We start from the raw sequence: 22,191 nt of genomic DNA on the forward strand, positions 1-22,191 counted from the left end.
GGTTTACAAAGCTATCAGTAATTTAAGAGGCTTATTTTTTTTCAAGCCAATTAGGTCATGGAGAGATTTTTTATTATTATTCTAAAATCTAGTTAAATATTTAATTAAGTATGATAAAAACTTTAAAATAGTGGCAAAGGTTTAGTTACAGTAATAAAATTAAAACCAAGTTCAGCAGAACTCAAGACAGTACAGAAAGGGGCAGGTTTGTTTATCAAGGCAGTAATTAAAAATACTTAAAAAGAGGAGCAACTTCAAAAAAGAAAACAGAAACACAGGAAAAGATATACTCAAAGTATTTATTAGAAAAGGTTATAGAAATTTTGAATGTCATTCCAAACGACATGATTCTTAAAAAAGAAAGCAATGACAAAAATTTGAACTCCCAAGTGACCTCAGTCCGTGACAGCCAGGTAGTCCAGACCCCAGATACCCACTAAGTCACAGGAGCAAAGTCTTCCTGACCCTCGTTTTATCTCGATCGGCTTTCCAAGGTGTGCTCTTCAGGACGTGCACCCACAGAGCCCTTCCGCACCTGTAGCTGAGGCGCAGAGGACAGGAAAGGAGGACGTTTTCTCTCCCTTTTCCTTTCCCAGGCCTTTGCTTTACAAATAGGAAAAACCCTCCATGGAAGTACCCAGATCCCTGGAGGGGGCCCAGTGATCCAGCCAAATGCAGGCAAATCGAGGTGATGCGGATCCAAGAGAGGCCTATGGTTTGGTGATATGTCTACATTGGTCACCTGTGCACAAGGTAGTGTGCAAGGTAGTGTGTCCTTCTGTGACGTCCCCCATCAAGGCGACTCCTCCAGCTCTCTGAAGATGCTGCACCACTGCCAATACACAGTGAAGGGTCTGCCTTCTAGGGAGGCCTTCCTTCTAATCCATGATTCGTCTGCAATAGAGCCATCCACAAGGAGCTGCTAGAGGCTGAGCCAAGCTCCCAGTTAAGCATCGTGCCAGAAGACCGAGCCTGGGCGCTACTCCTGAAGCAGGCTTCGAGAGATCAGCATCCTCATCACCTCATTGCTGCCTGTAAGGCAGGGCAAGAGGGAAGGAGTCAGTAGCAGCAGAGTCCGCCACCTCGGCAAGGCTCTGACCAGGGTGTTCAGAGCCTAGCTCAGGGTAGTGTGGATGTGAATGACAGCTGTTGCCTTTACCCCTGCATGGGGCCAAATTACCACAGACTTCTCGCTGAACTGCAGAAAAGTATCAGAAAGTGAATTGAGTTACTTTTAAAACATCTCCCCTGATGGTAAAAACGTTTATATGAAGGAAGGGGAGGAAGGGGGGTGTGGAGGGAGGGAGGAGGAGGAAGAGAAGAAATGGTGTATATATAATGTAATTCCATTTTTTTAAAAAAATGAACTATAAAAGCATAGAAAAAACCAAAGGAGATATTTTTGGACTTAAATATAAAAGAAGTCTAAAGTACTGATTCTGGATGTGAAAACATAAGTGATTTTTTAACTTTCCCTATATTTTATAAGTTTTCAACAATAAATACACCAATTTCTTTGGTAATCAGAACACTCAATTTTAAAACATTCCCTTGAAAGGGGATCAAACACTTGCTTCATTTTTACAGTGTCCTTTACAAACAGAAATATGAACCTGCAGAAGGGATTAATAACCACATTTCCAAAAAATCAAATCCAAAATTCAGATCTATCCAATAACAAAGTCCATGATACAACAAAGTGATAAAGGTCAGTGCCCACATTTTTCTAGGAGTGGACAACGGTGTGGCCTGAGATGAATGTATCTGCCTTTTCCCATTTATTCTACCAGGATGAAAAGACAGGGTTATGACAAAGGTAAAGCCTCTTGCACTCATAATGCTGGATGAAAAAGTAACTGTAGCAGTAGTAGAGGAGAAAGGCTAATTTACCATATTTTGCTGTGTATAATGCACACCTGCATTTTTGGCTCAAACTTTCAGGAAAAAAATCTTTTGTTGTAATTTTTATTTCAATTTTTAAATTATTTATATTTACATGTTTGTATTCCAGGGTATTATTTTACACATGGATATCGTTACTGCTTTCTTGAGTTACACTTTTAATGCATAAGCACAAATAAAGGATTAAAAACATTTATATAGCTATGGAATTACTACTACCCATGTCTAATGCACATCATTTTTCCCTCAAAAATTTGGGCAAAAAAGTGCATGTTATACACAGCAAAATATGGTAACTGGCGCTAGCAACCGAGCTCATGACCATACTTCAGGGATGAGGCGCGAGGCAGGGAGGCAGCAGATAACCTCGAGAAGCCTGTGATTTGGACACCCCACCAGAGCTGTGGGTCTCAGAGTGTGGCTCTCAGACAAGCAGCAGCAGTCTCACTTGAAAACTTCCTACAGGTGCAAATTCTCAGGCCACCCAAGGACCACTGAGTCAGAAACTGGGGGTGGGGGGACCCAGCAATCTGTCTTCACAAGCCCTCTTAGTGACTCGGTGACTCGCATGTGTGCTCAAGTTGGAGAAGGGTGCTTTGCAAGCGGCAGGGACACCAATGCTCAGAGGCTTCCACCGTGGCCCATTAAAGCAGCCCCACACTATTTCTCCGAGAGTCGCTGAGACGAGCCTGCACCACACCTGCTTTTCCTGTGCTGTCCCAGCGCCAGCTGCCTGCACTAGCTGGAACACACGGGTGCAACTTCAAGACACATGCACTGGTGTGGAGAGTGGAGAAGGCCACGCTCTGAGTGTGACTCCAGTAGTTTGTACATTTCTCCTCCCAGAAGTCTGTGATTACCAAGAAGATACCCACATTCTAGGATTGAATTTACTAAGAAATCCAGTAGCAAAACTAACAAGATATCTTTTAGACCAGGGGTGTTAAGTTCATTTTCACTGGGGGCCACATCAGCCTCACAGTTGCCTTCAGAGGGCCAAATGTAATTTTAGGACTGTATAAATATACCTACTCCTTAACGAGGGGCAAGGAGCTTGGTGTCTCTGCTGGGTAGAAACAGGGGCCAGATAAAACAAGGTGGAGAGCCAGATTCAGCCCAAGGGTCTTGTGTTTGCCACCTGTGTTTTAGACCATCTGGCTGATAATCAACTTGTGAAGGCCATGGCGATCAAGTTGGCTCACATTCACCCTGTGAATTACTGTAGAGAAGTTTTGGGGATTCCAGAGGACCAAGTAGTCACTTTGTAACAGTAAAGAACAGTCACTGCCAGAGTTTTCAGTGTTTTTTTCATGTATTATCTCAGTTTACACGTTCTCTAAAATTTGCAAAGAAAAAGATGACAAGTGAAGTGAATCAATGGCCTACTCACGTGACCAAACAGAGCCTCCTGACTCCCTGGCTAGTGCTCTTTGCATGGCAACAAGAGGCCCTTCCAGAGCAGGGTTAGGAGAAGGAAGGATGCCCTTGCCATACAGGGCCAGGTGGAACGCTGAGACCAGCCATGAGGCTGGAGATGCTGCAACCATTCCGAAAAAAAGACAATAACCTCTGGAAATGTTTACCTTCCAGTATCTGGTGGACCCTGGAGTCCCGCACATACTGCTGAACAGCACAGTCCTTCAGGTAGCCGTAGCCTCCGTGCATCTGTAAAGCCTGGTTGCAGATCTGCAGGGAGACAGGGATGAGGCTTCTTGAACGTTGGGAAGACTGGAACAAGTGGCTTGTCTCTCCACCCCCGACCCTGATCTGGCAGCCTGCTGTGGACTAATATGAGAAAGAACAACCTACAGATAACCAGCCAAGCAGGAAAGGGGCTCCATGTTCTCTGTGGCCAGAGACAACAAGAGGAGTCCACCAACTGAACTTGCTGGTTGCCACCAGACAGGCAAAGCAGAGACCACTGTCTCTCCGGCTTGTAGGGAGGAGCAGCCTGCAACCACCACGGCAGGGATTCTATGAAGCTCAGGTGCCATCCAGTGGTAACACAGCCTCCACATGTAAATGGCTTTGCCCCTGACACTGTAAACATGGCACATCTGAACAAGAGGCACTGGGCTATTCTGGACCTTCTTCCAAGGCAGATCACATCTAGACCACAACCAAGTGACAACAATAGAATAATGTACTGGCATGGGACAGGTAAAAAGCCAGCTATGAGAGCTCCCCTGCAGGCCCCTCATGAATAAACTTATATCCTTAAGCCCCCAGGCGATCCCTGAAGCATCCCAGGAGTTGACTTAAGCCTCTCAAAAGAACCCAAACTAGCAGTGCTCCCTGTTCACCCAGGAGAGCCAGAGAGCATGCGTCACCACTCACAGCAAAACATTCATCTGTAGCAAAGAGCTTGGCCATGGAGCACAGGGCCACTGCATCTTCCCGTTCCTCCTGCAGGGCTACTGCGGCACTGCGGATCATCAGCCGTGAGGCCACCAGCCTGGTTGCCATGTCAGCCAGTCTGAACTGCAGGTACTACAGCAATAGGGGGAAGAAAGCCAGACAAGACAGACAGGCTTAGAGCAGCCCCCGATCTGGGGCCCTCTGGAAGACATCTCTGTAAGGAACCTTCCCGAAGTGACTCGCCGAAGAGCCTCAAAGCCTCCTGCCTCTTCTCCAGAGAAAATGTACTGCCCCCAAGTTCTAGGTCCACTTTGTTTGCCCTGCACTTACAGTACCGCCTCTGGGAAAAATTATTGCTAGACAGAGAGCACCAGTTCTGGCTCAGATGGGGCCGAATTCCACTCTCTTGGAGAATGTGGGCCCCAGAGCAGGTCCTGCAAAGACTGGGAAGCCAAGCAGAGACACCTGGGCAGGTACCTGGTTACTGGCCAGAGGCTCTCCAAACTGCTTCCGGACGTTGAGATGGTTTCGGGTGAGAACGACTGTAGCATGAGCAGCCCCCAGAGAACAAGAAGCTGGAAAGGAAGGGAGCTCGCACTGCGACGGAGCTGGGAGGACCGTGCGGCCTGCCCGCCCCACCTCACGGCCGCCCCTTCGTGTTCTCACCAACGTTGATCCTCCCTCCGTTCAGTCCTTTCATGGCAATGAGGAAGCCCTGCCCCTCGTTCCCAATTCTGTTGGCCACAGGGACAGCACAGTCCTCGAAAATGACGGCGCGGGTTGGCTGCGAGTTCCACCCCACCTGGCAAAGATCAGGGAGCACGTGGCTGCACAAGCATTCGCTGCCGGGGCAGGTTTGCACGAAAGCCTGGGCAGCACAGCTCCATTTCCCTGAGACCAGAGCCTGGAGAACTTAAAATGAGGAAAAATGAAAGTTCAGATTTAAATATCTGACAGGTATTTTTCAGCTAACCATCTTTAACATATTAAAAGCATCTATTCTAATGTTCACGCTACTAGATTAAACGACTCACAGATGTTTCTCATAATTTCTTTTAGAATCGAGGACGGGCTGTCATCATTTCCGGCGCCTCTCTGCATGTACAATGCCTTAGATAATATAAGAATTACTAATCTTACAAGGTGTACATAAGAATTATTTGTCCTTGTGTAAGGACATTAGCATTATTCACAACAGCCGCACTTCTCCTCTCACAAGCTTAGTGTTCTTCTAAAATGTTATAAGTAGCCTGCACTGTGCTGGCCACACCTAGTTCAGCATTAGCTGCAGAGAGATGCAGTGATGTGCTTGCACCAGCTCCCAAGAGACAAAGTATGTCTCTTCCTAGCTTGGCTTTCAGTGACATTGGTGGCCTGACATCAGCCACGGTGGGAGGATTACACCACAAAAACTGGCAAACTAGGAGAATTTGGTGGGGCGGTTGGTTTTCCCAGATAGCTGATTTACCAGAACATCCCTGAATATGTCAGTCACAAGTCCCAGAGAAAATTTTGAATACCTAAGATATAGTCCATGTCATGCAACCAACTAGCTGTATTCTTCATCATTCACCAAATTACTGGGCTTTTTTGTGGTCTTGGTTTTCCCTTATGTAAGGGAGTTGCACTAGAAAGCCAGCAGAACTATCTTCATCAAATAAAATCTTATTCCGATGTTTCCTATATAAAAAGAATAGGACTCTCACTACTTGACTCCTTCACTTCCTCTTCCAGGTACTTCCCAAGGCTTCAGAGAACTCTGAGGTTCGGTGATGCAGACTTTAAAACACTATATAAAATCTCCCAGTTCCTTAGTTCTCTGAAAATACTCCTGCCTTCACATTGCTACAACTTCCTTATAGAAAAACACTCAATAGCTCCCTTTTGTTAGATGATAAACTTTATCCCTCAGCCCTTTAGTTGAGGTCTTCTACAATGCAGCCCAACCCTCTCTTCCCAGCCTTCTCTTCTAGAGGTCACCTGTAAGTATGCTCCAGCCCAGGAAAGCTGGTTTACAAACGGAGCTACTGGGTTTTTAGATCCATACTTTGCTTATCCTGCTCCCTCTACTGGAAATACGGCCTAGTCCCAACCTGGTCAGTCTAGTTCACTTCCAGTCTAGCCTCCTGAGGTCTTCCCAGGCACTTGAGCCAGCAGCAATCTTGTTCTCTCTCAAACTCTGCCATCTTCTCAGGTTGCCAGCACCTGAAATAAAACCACTTTCCTCCTCACCAGCACCTGTCTCATGAGTTTGGCTTAAGTGGTGGCAGACAGTTGGGCCTGCAGATTGTCTACAGCAGTTTCAGATTTGGTAAGCCAGCCAGGAGCAAATGAGAGCCAGTAGTAAGTCCTTATACTTCGGAGGGGATTCCCTAGGCTGCCTGTGGCTGACTGACCCAGACATAGACCTTGGGAGTCCCTAACAGTTGCCGAGTTAATTCACTCAGGGACTATCCCTCACTTTCTCTTGGCACTGGTTGCTTGCTATGCCCTGCTGGGGGAAGGAAAAGAAGGTGAAGGAATTAGCCAAAAAATATTTATGCATGACCCACGGACAACAATGGTGTGGGGATTGCATGAGAAAGTGGGGAGGCTGGGTGGAGAGGGGCAAAAGGGGAAACACTGAGACAAGTGTAAGAGCATAAACAAAATATTTTTTAAAAATACCTAATAAAAACAGAAATAGATATAACTAAAATGAAAGATTTTTGATAAAGCTTTTCTATAATAATTATATATCTAAACATAATTTTCCAAAGTCTGTGGTAACTTAAAACTTCAGAGTTTTGCTACGTTAAATGATGAAAATTATTAAATATCTGGATATTTTGAAATAACAATACTGAAACATTAATTGACCTAAATTTGCTCACTTTTGGCTTCTTCTTGCAAAGAAAATCAAGAATATATTTAGATCTGTTAATGAATATATCTTGTACTTTATTTGAAGTATGTCTTTTGAAAATGTGAGCATGTATGCAAATAAAAAAAGTGTTTCTAAAAGTTATAAAATGTGTTCATAAAAGTATCAATCTATAGAATGTGAATTACTTTCAGTTCTCACTAAAAAAAAATCAAGGTTTCTTACAGTTAAGAATTCTAATTAAGTTAGAAAGAAATTGTTATGGTTTCATAATAAAAGATACAAAGTATAATAATACATGTTAAGGAAAAAATAAATTGCTCTAAAGCTGGTTATTTCCGAATGGGTAAGAGGCTTATAAATAGAAATCTTAATAGGAAATTAAATGAGTAAGCTGAATAATTAATTTAATTAGGCAAATTAATCTAAATATTAAAAGTAAACTAATACAAAATTTGTTTGGTTCTTTTTCAGTCTGTTAAAAGGGAAAAAAGTTTTTTCTGTATCTGCCTAGAAAGTAAAGATTCTATGTATTATTAAATTAGTTGTGTCATATTATATTAATCAGGTACTTAATCATTTAAAAACCCATCTTTTTAATTCTAAGAACTATAGTTTTATTAACCTGTGTTTGTGTTTGAAAACTTTTGTTGTCACTTTAAAAATTTTTTTTTATTTATATCTTTTTAGAGAGGGAAAGGGAGGAAGACAGGCAGGGAGAGAAACATCAACATGAGGAAACCTCAGTCAGCTGCCCCCGGCACGCCCCCAACCGGGGACCCGGCCTGCACACCAGGCGTGTGTGCTGGTCAGGAATCAAATTGGTGACCTTTTGGTTTGTGGGGAAATGCCCACTCCACTGAGCCACACTGGTCAGGGCCTTTTGTTGTCACTTTGAGTAAATAAATAATTTAATATTGTTACATAATAACATATAATCATTTAGCCAAATATGTCTGACATCCTTCCAAGAATTTAGACTTTAAGACTTCTTTTGAGCTAGAACTAGCTTTGAGTCACCCCAATGGGCCCCTGAAATACCTCAAGGATTTGTTCTCTTTCCTTATGCAGAAACTTTAAACTGATTAGGCCTTTTTCAAACACTTAAAGTACATGGGAAGCTTTGTCAAATTAAAAAAATAATAACCATTGTATGTTTTATTTGTATACATGTACTTTTATCATTAAAATAACTGTTCTAGAGATTATATAAAAATCTCCAAGAGTCTACAAAGTTCTGATATACTCTCATTTGTAATTCCAACTGTTATCTTAAAAGGTTATTAAAGGAAAGCAAATTCCTTTGTCAATGGCATTATAATCAGATCTATAACTATGTCATTTTAAGTTTTTTCTGTCATTTACAGAAAGTCATTGTTTTGCTATGATGCATTTGTAAATATGTTACACCTTCAGAAAAATCTATGGAAAGGACTCAGACTTACCTAAATTACATATTTCTGAGAAAGATTTTCAGATCAAACTTTGAACTGAATGAAGATAAGTAGAACTCTGTAGAATAACTGGATCTATGGATATACTGGCAAATCAGAATAAACAAAAACTGATTATGGAACTGAATGAACTAAAATAATTATAGTTTTTGTAACTTTTTGTTGAAAATATTGCTAATGTTTAATCTTTTGTTTTCCAGATATAAGGAAAGTTGTTTTTTTCTTAAAGCAATTTGGTAAATTATACCTTCATAAGCAATATTGAGACATTTATTTTTTTTCTCCCCTCCTAATCCCTCCAGAATTACTATTTTCATAGCAATATACTTGTTTGCATAAACCCAGTAGGAATTTCATTTTTTCAAAAGAAGACACATAACGCCAGTTTTACGTACCAAGACTTTGACTGGAATGTCATGTCTCAGTGAGATGTGACTAGACTCTTGAGGTTACCAGAAAGTTTTAAGGAATGAAGACTGACTTTAAAGCTGATGCAAGCCCTTGGACAAATGGCCTGGTACTTTGCTCATTCATGTGGTTGGTGCACGGCAGGCTTTCTAGGTAAGGAGTGATGGTGCTTTCTTGGGACCTAGCAAAGAAGAACCACAAGACATTTGGGGGAACCTCGAGGACTTGAGGAACACACCCAAATCTGTAGTTCTTACAGGCAAAGCTGGATGGTAACGGTGTGGCTTGGCTTCTTTGTCCTGAGAGGCTAACTGAAGCTCAATCTGAAAATTCCTTATAAGATTCCAGCAAAGTGATTTAAGAAAGCTTACATAATCAATTGGTATTCCTGTTGTGTTTATGCAAGTATCAGGCTGAGTTGAAACCAGAATTAATGCAATAAATAAATTGATTTGGCCCTTTGATAAAAACAAGTATGATTTTAGGGAAAGAAAAATTGTATTTCCATAGACTCTATCTACACAATTATGGACATTAGTTGTAGTTCAGTTAATTGTCTTCCAAGTTTTATTTCTCATTTATGAAATGAACTGGATCCTGAATTTCCTAGCTTCTGCCATACAATATGGAGTTGTACAACACGGTTTGTCCCCACGAGGTCACAAGCCCTCCTCGCACTCAGGGAATGCCCCCTCTAGGAGCCATCGTCATCCCCTTCCATGCCAGTCCTCATTCCCCTCTGACAGAGAGCAAGAAACTGCTGGCCCAGAAGAAACATGTCACCCTTCTCCCACAGAAAAGTCACGCAAGAGATCCTGCACTGTCCTCTGAAAGGCTTCAGAGCCAAGATCCTCCAGGGAGGAATGTGACAGGCAGTTACCCAAGACCGGAGCAAAGCCAGGTACAAAAGGTCACTAGGGTGTAAAGCCTCGTGTGACTAGCAAGAGGCATTAAAAAAAAAAAAAGGAAAAGAAGTAGAAAAAGAAACACATGGGCAAATAATAAATAAGGGGGCCCAAGGACTCCTCTGGACAGCTCCTGGACTTGCCCTGTAAGTTACACACACAAGTAACCTTTTCCCCAGAAAGGCAGCATCTTCGGCTGCAGGTGTGACTGGAAAATGCACTCCAACTCCAGACACTTTTAACGTGTTCAGGGGAACCCAGAGGAGAACTGTTCCCTCCCTCGATCCACCAGCAGGTAGAAAACAGCATTGCTAAGATTCTTGAACTGGCTGCATGGTTTCAACAAGCGTTAGATTGCCATAGTGTCCCCTTCACCTGACGGGACGGGAAAAGGAGTTACAGATTAGCTTTCTTTGTTTTCACAGAGACCAGACAGGATTAGGTCTATTTTAGGGAAGTATTCTAAAATTTAGGCTGGTTATACTTATTTTTTCATATATTTTATGTTTAAAATAACCACTTGTTGTTTTAGCAAATTTGGCAACACACTATCTAAATCTCCAGAAATGACTTTCTTCAATGCTAAAAAGTTTGGCTTCTGATCAAAACTTCTATTTCGTAGTAAATTACAAGAAACTACTCTTTAAGTTACCATGGAGGTGGAGCCAGAATTGACAGAGAGTCGTCATCATGATTGAATGTTCCCAGAGCCGCGATCCCAGTTACACATTCCGTAACAATCACAGTGTATAATTAACCCTGTGCTTTTAATCAGCCCTATGCTCCCCTCTGGCCAGGGTCTTCTCATAGCGGAATAACCTGTTCCAAAAAGAGGAGCACTGACCCCCACACAAACCACAGAGGTCTGGCTGACACACGTCACAACACAACATCAGAACAAGAGGAACAAGCCCAAGCAGAACTGTACAGCTCTGCTTCACCTCCCCTCCCCTCACCCCCAATTGCTTTCTCAAGAGAAAATTCATGTACACACTGCTGCCCTAGGAATTCTCCCTCTCCCGAATTCCCACCAACTCCCTTATAAATATCACTGGCTTGACTGGAAGATGGCTTTTTTTCCCCAATTATATTTTATTGATTATGTTACTACAGTTGTCCCATTCCCCCCTCCATGCTGCATACCCCCTCCCTACCACATTCCCCCCCTTTAGTTCATGTCCATGTGTCTTAAGTTCTTTAGCTTTTACATTTCCCATGCTATTCTTGCCCTCCCCCTATTTTCTGCCTGCCATCTATGCTACCTATTCTCTGTACCTTTCCCCCCCTCTCCTCCCACTCCCCTGTTGCTAACCCTCCATGTGATCTCCATTTCTGTGGTTCTGTTCCTGTTCTAGTTGTTTCCTTAGTTTGTTTTTATTTTAGGTGTGGTTGTTAGTAATTGTGAGTTTGCTGTCATTTTAGTATACATGTTTTTTATCTTTTCTTAGATAAGTCCCTTTAACACTTCATAAAATAAGGGCTTGGTGATGATGAACTCCTTCAACTTGACCTTATCTGAGAAGCACTTTATCTGCCCTTCCATTCTAAATGAAAGCTTTGCTGGATAAAGCAATCTTGGCTGTAGGTCTTTGGATTTCATGACTTGGAATACTTCTTTCCAACCCCTTCTTGCCTGTAAGGTCTCTTTTGAGAAATCAGCTGACAGTCTTATGGGAACTCCTTTGTAGGTTAGTTACTATCTCCTATCTCTTGCTGCTTTGCAGATTTTCTCCTTCATTTTTATCTTGGCTAATGTAATTATGATGTGCCTTGGAGTATTCCTATTTGGGTCCAGCTTCTTTGGGACTCTGAGCTTCCTGGATTTCCTGGAAGTCTATTTCCTTTGCCAAATTGGGGAAGTTCTCCTTTATGATTTGTTGAAATAAATTTTCCACTTGTTACTCTTCCCCTTCTGCTACCCCTATAATTCGGATGTTGGAACGTTTAAAGATGTCCTGGAGGTTCCTAAGCCTATCCTCATTGTTTTGAATTTTTTTTTCTTCATCCTTTTCTGTTTGGTTGTTTCTTTCTTCCTTCTGGTCCACTCCATTGATTTGAGACCCAGTTTCCTTCCCATCACTATTGGTTCCCTGTGCATTTCCCTTCATTTCAATTAGTTTAGCCTTCATTTGTTCATCTAATTTGTGACTAAAATCAACCAGTTCTGTGAGCATCCTGATCACCAGTATTTTGAACTGTGCATCTGAAAGGTTAGCTATATCTTGGTTGCTTAGATTTATTGGTTCTGGGGCTTTGATTTGTTCTTCTGTTTGAGCCATAATGTTTTGGTCTGTTCGCACATGTTACTTATGAGGGGAGGAGCCTTAGGTGTTCACCAGGGCCGGGCAACCCAGATGCTGGGTTGTGACACTGTATGTGGGGGTGGGGTCAGAGAGGGAAAAAAATGGCATTTTGCTCTGCTCTGCTCTCTCTCAGATTTCTGTCCCCTCTGCTGTTTCCCACAAGCAAATTGGGCCCCTCTGGTGCTGGTTCCCGGGTGTGTGGGCCCGTGTACTCTTCAGGACCCTGTGGGTCTCTGCAACGAACTCTCTGAGCCCGGGAGCCTCTCCCAGCCCCTCGACCCTGAGAAAGTCTTTCCAGTTGGTGCTTTCAGGCTCTAATTCCCATCGCTGGGGCCCTAGCCTGCAGGGTCTGCCTCACTGTTTGCTCCTTGGCTTGGTTTATCTGAACGCGAATGTATTACGACAGTCTGCCTGCACCCTCACTGGGTCTGCCAGTCGCCACCCCACGCCTGGGATCTGCACCTCCGCCTCCGCTCCTGGATTGATCCAACAGATCTTTCCAGCCTGACCCCGCTCCGCCTCTGACTCCAACTCTGACTCGGCCCCTCTTACCTGTCTGGCTGAATGGTTTGTTGTTGTTGTACTTCCGTACAGTTCAATTTTCTGTGTTTTGGCTGTGTTTTTGTTATTAAAACTTCGCTGTCTTTAAACTTAGTTGTGGGAGGGGGTACAGTGTTTCCACCTATGCCTCCATCTTGTTTGGAAGTCCGACTTTTGTATCCCTCTAGGAGTTAGCCTAAGGCTTTGCATACAGTATGCATCTAGTAAATAAATACCTGCTATGTTGTTAAAAGGGCATTAATAACTACTTGGTAGTTATGCAGGATCAGGAAGGGTCAAGCAGGGAAATTTGGACCTACTGGGAACTATGAAAGAAGGACATTTAGGGGTGATTTCATTACCTGACTTCTCCCCCAAGGTCCTAACTACGAAAGTAAACGTCAGAGGTAGATGACTGTTCTGATTGTCTGGCCTAACAAATCTAAATAGGTCTCACCCTTATCACCAGCAACAGTTACTTAATCACAGTCCCACTGCTCATGGCCTGGCCATAAGATTTCTCAATCCTAAAAATGTCTTCTTAAAACACCCATGAAAGTGCCCTCCCTCTGAACATTACTGAAATACTCACAGGCATCTCCAAAGAATTACACTTTATTTTTATTAAAAGAAAAGTGCCCCCAAACATCATTCCTGAGACTTCTAGTAAACACCGAATCTCCTGTAAGTATTTCTCCTCGAGATAACAGAGTGCCCCCAAACCAAAAACGGGGAAAGGGACACGGGCTAAAAATGGCAAGAGGAGGGAGGAGAGGAATACCGCTCACACTAGAACAGCAGGCAGCTTGCAGGCCTGACCGGCAAACGGCCACTGCTGCCAGGGGCCTGCTGGTTGCTAATGAGGCTCACTTATATCCACATGTCCTTGTCAAAATCCTACTAGAAGCAACTGCCTCCAAGGCAAGTTAGAAAGTCTGTGAACTATCTCCAGAAACAGAGCAGAGCTCGGTCTGGCGGGGCCGCACCAGAACTGGAACTGCTTCCTGTCACTGGCCTCTTACCTTCTTCTCCTTCTTGCCAAAGCTGAGGCCAGGGGTCCCCTTCTCAACGACGACGCACGAGATGCCTTTGGGGCCTGGTCCTCCTGTTCGGCACATGACCACGTAGATGTGTGACTCGCCTCCACCACTGATGAAGGCCTGTGGGGCGGGAGGTGGTACACAGGGGTCAGGACAGAGGACAGCAAGTGGCACAACAGCAGAGAGCCCCTGAGGAGGGCTAAAAAGAAACTGCACTGAGTAAGCAATCGGGGATCTAGCTGAGGAGACTGTAAAAATGATAGACCAAAATGAATGAAATCACCTGGAACTAGGTCAGAAGAGAGAGAAACAGGGAAGGCGATAAAGGGAAGTGGGTCCCAGGTTCTCTCCCTAGCATGTAAAAACCCCATGGGAATGTTAACTCGCAGACAGCAAGGATCCAGGCCATGTGAGCAAAAGATGGAGACAACTGTTCTCCCAGTTGTTCTGGGAAAGCACACGGGTACCTTGGAGCCGTTGAGGACGTAATGATCTCCTTGCTGTTTAGCTGAGGTCAGAAGGGAGGCGGCATCGCTCCCACTTCCTAAGGTAGGGGTCAGAGAGAAAGCAGAGAGGGTGGGGAGCAAGTCAGCGACGTTAAGGGAGCTCCAGCATGGTTCCATCTCCTAGGAAAACCTCCCTTATGGCAAACAGCTCAGAGTTGGATACTTCAAAATCGAGATCATCAAACTCTCCGTACTTGGTAAAAATTGCATACAGCAGTCAGACCCCTTTCCATTTTCATTACACTGTCCTGCAGTGAGCCTGGAGAAACTGCCCTAGAGGCCTCTGAGTTCCGTAACATCAAGTCATGAGAAAGTGCTACTCTATAACGAAACTTCCTGGCAAAAACAGTGGTGTGTATCGACCTGCTTAAGGAGTACTCAGTGACTTCACTTGAGTAACACCTCGCCTGCAGTATGGCAAACCTACCTGGCTCAGTGAGGCAGTAGGAAGCAAACTTCTCCATGGTACAGAGCGGTGGGCAAAATCTGTGCCTCTGTTCCTCATTTCCAAAGGTATCGATCATCCAGACACACATGCTGAACAAGTAGAGCAAGGACAAATGGCATTCATAGAGGAAAAGGTGGTAAAGAAAATTTAGAGGGAAGGGGAGGGGGGAGGAAAGCAAAGGAAGAAAAGGAGACAGAAGCAGAAGAGAGAGTGGGAAGGGAAAAGTCACAATCAAGAAGATTCAACTTCAAAGGAAAGGCCGGATTATAACACATTTCCAGAAAACGTACCACCCGGAGATAACCCGGGCCAAGGTGTTTCTCACATGGACACGCATGCTGCTTCTGGTTAGCTCCCTAACTGAGCTCCTGAAAGTCTAAGAGTTTTATGTACTTTCCCAAATTTCTGGAGGAGTCCTTTTTGGGTTGAGGAAACAGAAAACCTGGCCCTGACCACTGTACAGGAGAAGTCTGTTTGGGGCCGTTTGATCTGGGACTTGGGGGAAGGCAGGCAGGCCTAATTCTCTGAGCCACATACACAATGACAAATTCAAGTCCGACAGGTAGCAGCAGACCTAGAATGAACGTTTAACTGTCTGGTTCTTCAAAGGCAACCGACCTGAAAAGATACATCTTTTTTCCTATTTACCTGAAATTTCCCAAGCAACCCAGTGAGCACTGCGCTGTGCTTTCCGAGCTCGGGCACTCACTTGTGGATGCTGATATAGGCTGTGGTGCTGGTGCAGCCTGTAGCCAAGGCTTCGAAGATGACCGAGGCGTCAAGCCGTGACAGTCCTGACCCACCTACATCTGTTCGTATGCAGACCCCTCCGAAACCTAGCTGGGCAGCCTTCCGCATCATGTCCACTGGGAACACTTCCTGTGCACAAAAGGGAGCAGAATCATCAGTAAGTGATTCACAGATGGACATCTCTTCAGAGGACACAGAGAGGGATGAGCATGTTTGCATTTGGGAGTACAGGGATTCTCTTAGCTTAATACGCTTCTCCCTCGTGTGTACAGTGGTATCAGCTGAAATGCATTCTATAAGGACTGGTTTTCTTTTCACTATCAAAACAACTGCCTTGCTTATAGAAGAGCTCCAAATCCTTGTACAAAAAAATAAAAACAAAGTCGGTATTTTCAAGATGATGAGAGTGCCTTCTAAAAAAGGAATCACCAGTAATGGGTTACCAGTACTCTCATTTGGAAGTGGAGAATGAACAGTGGACGGTTAGGATTACAAGGAGATGAAGACAGGCATTTGTGGGACTATCTAGCCACAGGAAAACTTCTACCTTCTGGTCCCACTCGGCCATATGAGGGGCCATCTCCCGGGCTGCAAAGTCAAAGGCCACTTTCTGAAATCCTTTCTGTTCTTCATTTAGTCCCATGGAAGCTGCGGGCAAGATCACACACAGTCAGTTCCAGCACAGGGGTCCAGGGAGAGTGCTGCAAACAAGCATCACGGAGCTGGGATGGTGACCCTGTCGGAGCATTTCCCACACACAGCACTACCTTTGACACCCACACAGTGACATCACCCACTGTTATTCCGTTTCTTTGATGTATTGGGTTGGCCAAAATCCATTTAGTGTTTTTTGTAAAATAAAACACAAAATTTTTATTCTCACCAATAACTTTATTGATTTGATATTTTGAGTACTTAGCTATCTTCTGCTATTGGCTTCTAGTGGCTAGAGGCCAGGAGTGCTGCTGAACATTTTTGAATGCGCAAGGCAGCCCCACAACAAAGAATTATTTGGCCAAAATGTCAGTAGTGCCAAGAAACTTCGCAAATCACTTTTGACACATTCAATCAGTCACAGCACCTTCTCCATACACTGCACAAATCTTGTTTTGCATTTCAGTTGCGTTTTTACCTTCTTGAAATAACAAAGCAGATATACCAAAAATATTGCATATTTTCTTTCATCTTCAATATTAAAATGGTTACACAAAAATTCACCAATTTTGATAAGGTTTTTAATTTATTTTTTATTTTTTTAAACTTTATCTTTTTTTTTTAAAGATTTTATTTATCTTTAGAGAGGAAGAGAAGGAGAGAAGGAGAGAAATATCAATGTATGGTTGCCTCTCGTGAGTCCCCTGCTGGGAACTGGGCTGCAACCCAGGCATGTGCCCTGACTGGGAATCGAACCACGATCGTCTGGTTCACAGGCTCGCGCTCAATCCACTGAGCTACACCAGCCAGGGCTTGATAAGTTTTTTTTAAATGCATGCTGAAATGACAGCTGTCATTTCAGTACGACCTAACAAAATTGTTTCCAATGAAGTTAAAAACAACCAAGGGCTATTAGAGCCATCGTACAGAAAAAACTAAACAAAGTTTTGGCAAATACACTATTGCGTCCTTTTCCCTTGTTCCTTTACTCCCAAGTGGATTGACCAACTTTGTTCACCCCCTAGTTATTCTTTCAATACCCTTCTTCACTCACCCTCCTCACAAGTCCCCATTAAAGCAGTAACGGGCACATTACGGTAAATGCTTTTCTCCCATTGGGCTGTGCTACCTGGGTTGTGTCAGTATCCTGGGGAAGCTGTGTCCCATCCACGTACATCTGTCTGCACCAAAACTCAGTTTGAAGGCTCAACCGGGAAAGGAAGATACATGTACTTTGGCTTACTCTCCCAGTTAAAGGAAAGAATGCGGCCCCGCATTTAGCAAGTCTTGGACATTCGTGGAGGACAGTGTTGATGAAAGTGTTTCGGTGTTGAAACATGGTGAAGGCCTCACCAATCTGTTTTCACCCCATGGTCTCGGAATTCTTAGAACATTTTCTATCCTATCAGTGTGGTGACTCTTGGTGATTCCTTCACTTGTAGGTCTAAGGTACTTAAGAGCTAAGGACAATGAATAACTGAGCAATACCAACAGGCAGGCAGTACAGCTTCATGGGAAGAGGTTTTTCTACAGCGTTAAACATCTTGTCAAAGACTACACTATGAGTGTTTCATCAGAGATGGTCCTTTTCAGGAGGAAAACATCCATACCTGCCTACGTGAAACAGAGTGACTATTCAATTCACGACATTATTACTTCACAAATTTTCTTTAATGAGTCAGTTCTCCTAATGACATGAACTCTATTTAGTTTTTCCCATTTTTCAAAAACTGCACAGAGTAAGGTAGGATTGAATTGGACAGCAGAGCTGTAAGTCAACTGGGTAGTAAAGTAAGGTCTAAAATATGTCTCCTGTTTTGCAGGGTGATTCAGACTTTTAGCTAGAGGCCAGAAGCTAAAAGTGAAGACCTAGGCAAAACTCCCATGAACAATGACAACCTTGTGGGTATTGTGTAGAGAATTTAGAAAAAAGAGGACCAGAGATTCTGGGAGCCAGCACACCACAGCAGGATCAGCAACCTGCACAAGGTGAATCAGACTTACAACATTCACACTCTTATTTCTCTTCCATTGCTTCTTAGTACTGATGCTTCGAAAGGACTGCCCGCCTCAGCTGTGCTAAGAGAAATGAAGCAGTGTGTGCCCAGACTCGGAGGCACGGCCACGCCAGGGGTCACGGGGACGCCAGGAGTCACAATGGTAGCTGTAAAAGTGAAGGGGAAGAGAAAATGCAGGGCTCCTAGTACTTTGCAGGGGGTGTGTGTCAGGGCCTTTGCCTTGTGCTGTATCAGGGCCACACTGGAAGAAGAGTTGTCTGGGGTAACACATTAAATACATTACAACATGTAATCACAAAGAAGTCTCACGTGCCCTGGCTGGTGTAGCTCAGTGGATTGAGCGCGAGCCTGTGAACCAGACGATCGTGGTTCGATTCCCAGTCAGGGCACCTGCCTGGGTTGCAGGCCAGTTCCCCGCAGGGGCCAGTTCCCAGCAGGGGATGCACGAGAAGCAACCATACATTGATGTTTCTCTTCCTCTCTCCTTCCCTTCCCCTCTAAAGATGAATAAATAAAATATTAAAAAAAGAAGTCTCACAATGTTTTAAGTAAATTTATGATTTTGTGTTGGGCCGCATTCACAGCCACCCTGGGCTGTAGGCAGCCCCGCAGGCCACAGGTTGGACACGTGGTAACTTGGTCATTCTGGGGTAAGGCTAAGGAGCATTAAAGGAAGACCACAGATCCACATTCAACAAAAGTTCATTTCCGTGCCTCACGCCAACACTGCAGAGCCCTCCCAGCAGAGAACGAGTTTGGGTGGCAGAGCCTGTTTCTCCAGGGCAGATCTGGGCATCTGTGGAGGTAGGAGAAAGCAGTCTGTCTGCATCAAGGCTCCCATTAGAAGGGAACACTCAGAGAAACGAATAGTTGTGAGGATGAGAGATTATTAGGCTGCCTTGAGAAGCCTAGAGCAGACAGGCACCTTAGGAATGTGTTATCCTCAGGAATATCGTTAGGGATAACAATTCATGATTCCCCAACTAGGAGTCGGGCCACTCATTTGCACAACCTTGCAGAAAGACCCTGCAGACCATGGCTCACAGACCATTCACACCAGAGTGCTTACTGACGCCTGCTGCGGAGCAGCAGCAGGATTTCAGAGATGACCATGGCCCATCCACACAAAGGATGACATAAACAGTGACACTGCACACATATTACTGTGTAAAGAGAAGTGCTACAGAGTTTCAGCCCCAGCAAGAGCTCAATAAATGTTTATGCTTATTATTATTGTTGTTGTTGTTATTAATAGTATTTGACAGTAAAGCAAGTAGTTCAAGGAAAAAAATAGATTTTAATGGCATCCTAAGTAAATAACGGGGAACAAGTGTATGCAAGCCATGTATAAGTAAATACAACATAGGTACACTTTTTAAGATAACAAATAGTTTTAGCTAAAGGGATGCTAATGACAGGAAAGCATTATTGGAGGAAAAAAGTGGGAAAGCAAGTTAAAAAGCAAAATCTACACAAGATAGCATGGTTACTAATTAAAAATACCCAAATTCCCAGAAAAATACTCTGTGAAACAAAACAGAAACCTCATGAAGTTTGCCGAGTCACCGGCAGAGGCCAAGGAGCCAGCGCACACCACCGACATGCACGCACACACTAAACTGGCAAAGCTACACAGAAAAGGGTCCAGTGAGAGGGGGAAAGTCTTCACTGTGCAGCAGCAGAAGCATGAGAGGTGAAAACACACACACAGAACAAGTTCAAATGATACAACAATCTTTAAAGGCATCCAAGGTACAGAATCAATGGTTCTGTTTGAGAATCTTGGTGCTCAAGGAATGCTTGGGAAATTGCAGCCAATTACAGTGACAGTGCACTGGTCAAGGAATTAGTCATTTGAACTCTGGTTCTCAAATTATTAATTGTGCATCTTTCAGTAAGTCTGGTATATCTGTCAACTCAGCTATTGCATTGTCAACAGAGGGGGCTCCACTAGACATTGAATAAATTTCCTAATTTGCAAAATGAGGAAATTATATGTAAGTGTGTAATATATGTTGAAATATAAAATCACGATTTTCTTAAAATTATTTTTCACATTAAAATGTGCAGTGAAAGAATGAGAAATACTTGTTGATCACTTCCATTAGTTTGACATTTTAACTAGGATGGTATATTGAAAGGACAGTTTCCTTTTATTTTACTATTTAAAAGATAATTTCCTTTAAAATGTGAACAAGCACCTCACTGGCTGAAGCTACGCTGCTGGCTGCTAGAAATACTCCTACTTAACCTTCTGATTGACAGAACAACTTCCCATTCGCTTTGCTCCGCACAGCCGCGACCTTGTTGTGTACCAAGCTCTAAGGCCAGACCAGGGCAGCTCCTTGTGAAGTGCTGGGCACTGAGGAAAGAACCGAATCCACACCTCCGTGTACTTTCTAGAGCTTAAGGTCAGTCTAAGGGATTCATATACTATTCCACTATAAAAAAAAGTGTCATTTATTTAAAAATTTTAAAAACCCATTTCCAAAGAAAAAGGGGGTTAGGTGCTTGACAGAGGCACGAAGTGGCTGGGGATCTCCAGGTCAGCCGACGTCCTTCCGACACCTCCCTGGTGCTCCCACCTAGGTCACCTACCTGGTCCCGAAAGACCTTCAGGTCTGTAAACGCTGGTATTTCCCCACTTGCAATATATTTTTTTTTCTTTAGGAATTTCAACTGTAAAAGCGTTTTATAGCTATAAGTGTAAATTTATAAAATCTAACTTTTTCTCATCTATCATCACCAGCACCACTTTTCACATTCTTAGCACCACTTTTCACATTCTTACTGCCTTTATGACCTATTGTTATGATTAAAAAAAAACCGAAGTCACGCGTTTCTGCATTCACTCAGAGTCAAAAGTCTCCAAGCAATCACTCATTGTCTAAAAGCGGGGATCACAACAATGTATCCGAGTTGTGAGGATAAATGTAAAGTGCTTAGTTATTGCACTCATTTCATAAGTAAACTTATGAAACATGATATCAAGAGCTTAACATCAGCTAAGTTTAAGAAAGCAGTGAACAATAAAAATAATAGCTTAGCAAAAAGGATTAAGCTATATTAGCTGCAGGGGCCCCAGGTGGTACAAAGGCAGTTCTAGACTTGAGTCTCCAAGTTCCTATAGACAAGTGATTTTCAACCTTGTTCATTCCACAGCACACACAAACTAATTACTAATACTCTGTGGCGCACCAAAAATATATACTTTTGCCAATCTGACCAAGGAATGGGTACGGTTTTGAAAAAATAGGTACGGTTTTGATTCATTCACACCAGACAGCCGTCGTCAGTGCCCCTAACTAAATAGCGAGGTAGTGCTTGTTTCAAAACGCTGGCGGCGCCGGCTGGGAAATCGTAGCCCTGGAGGGGTGCAGTGGGCCGGAGAAAGGACTCCGCACCCAGGGAAAGGCCTGGGTCACGCGTTTTGGGAGCCTGCTTCGCATCCGCGTCCTCTGGGCGGAGCGGGGTGGAGGTGGTGTGGAGGTGGGGGACTAGCTGAAGAGGACCAGGGGCGCGACAGGTGGGCTGAGGTCGGAAAGAGTGAGAAGCGCCAAGACTACCCAGAAGAGAACAGCGGCTGAGGTGGGTGGGGAGGAGTGATCTCCCAGAGGGATGGAGGAGGGTGCAAAAGGGAATGGGGGTAGAAGCGGGTGCAGGCCCGGCGGTGAAGGCGGTGCGGACGTCCTCGGGGTGACAGCGCTCCAAAGGCGCGGGTCATTTTAAATAAATGACACTGCCCCAGCCCGGGTCCCGAATACACCTGTTCTCTGGGGTGAGCCTTACGGTCGATGCAGGAGACCAAGTCCCGGCGGCCGCTGTAGGCAGGGACCCGGAGACCACTGCCAGGGCAGCAGAGCACCGCCCCGAGACGCCGGCTGCCGCTCCGCCACATATCAGCGGTTCCAACCACAGCCAAAGACACGAAGCACCTAAGCTGGGCAGGTCAGTCAAAGCCCCACCTTGGCGGATCCGCCCTCCACCCCGCATCCCGACCAGCACCGCGCCTCTAGGGGCTGTAGTGCACTCTGGGAGTTGT

The 22,191-nt window shown here is 44.2% G+C and overlaps 1 protein-coding gene across 2 annotated transcripts; it reads right to left on the reverse strand.

Annotated features, from left to right (window-relative positions):
- Positions 1 to 276: 276 nt before the first annotated feature.
- Positions 277 to 22,117, reverse strand: ACAD8 (acyl-CoA dehydrogenase family member 8). 2 transcript variants are annotated; one of them, XM_037038289.1, is made up of 11 exons: positions 21,939 to 22,117; positions 16,025 to 16,125; positions 15,437 to 15,606; positions 14,707 to 14,816; positions 14,241 to 14,317; positions 13,756 to 13,893; positions 4,927 to 5,062; positions 4,738 to 4,835; positions 4,240 to 4,392; positions 3,486 to 3,588; positions 277 to 742 (listed from the first exon to the last, which is right to left on the reverse strand). In XM_037038289.1, the coding sequence occupies exons 1-11, from the start codon at positions 22,045 to 22,047 to the stop codon at positions 711 to 713; spliced, it is 1,227 nt and encodes a 408-aa protein (XP_036894184.1). In that variant the 5' UTR covers positions 22,048 to 22,117; the 3' UTR covers positions 277 to 710. The 2 variants fall into 2 exon arrangements, with proteins under 2 accessions (XP_036894184.1, XP_036894183.1); XM_037038288.1 differs by having other exon boundaries at positions 277 to 1,032.
- Between the last annotated feature and the right edge of the window lie 74 nt (positions 22,118 to 22,191).

The sequence above is a fragment of the Sturnira hondurensis genome, unplaced genomic scaffold, assembly GCF_014824575.4.
Source record: "Sturnira hondurensis isolate 20B ecotype Veracruz unplaced genomic scaffold, ASM1482457v3 Scaffold0024152, whole genome shotgun sequence".
NCBI classification, from domain to species: Eukaryota; Metazoa; Chordata; class Mammalia; order Chiroptera; family Phyllostomidae; genus Sturnira; species Sturnira hondurensis.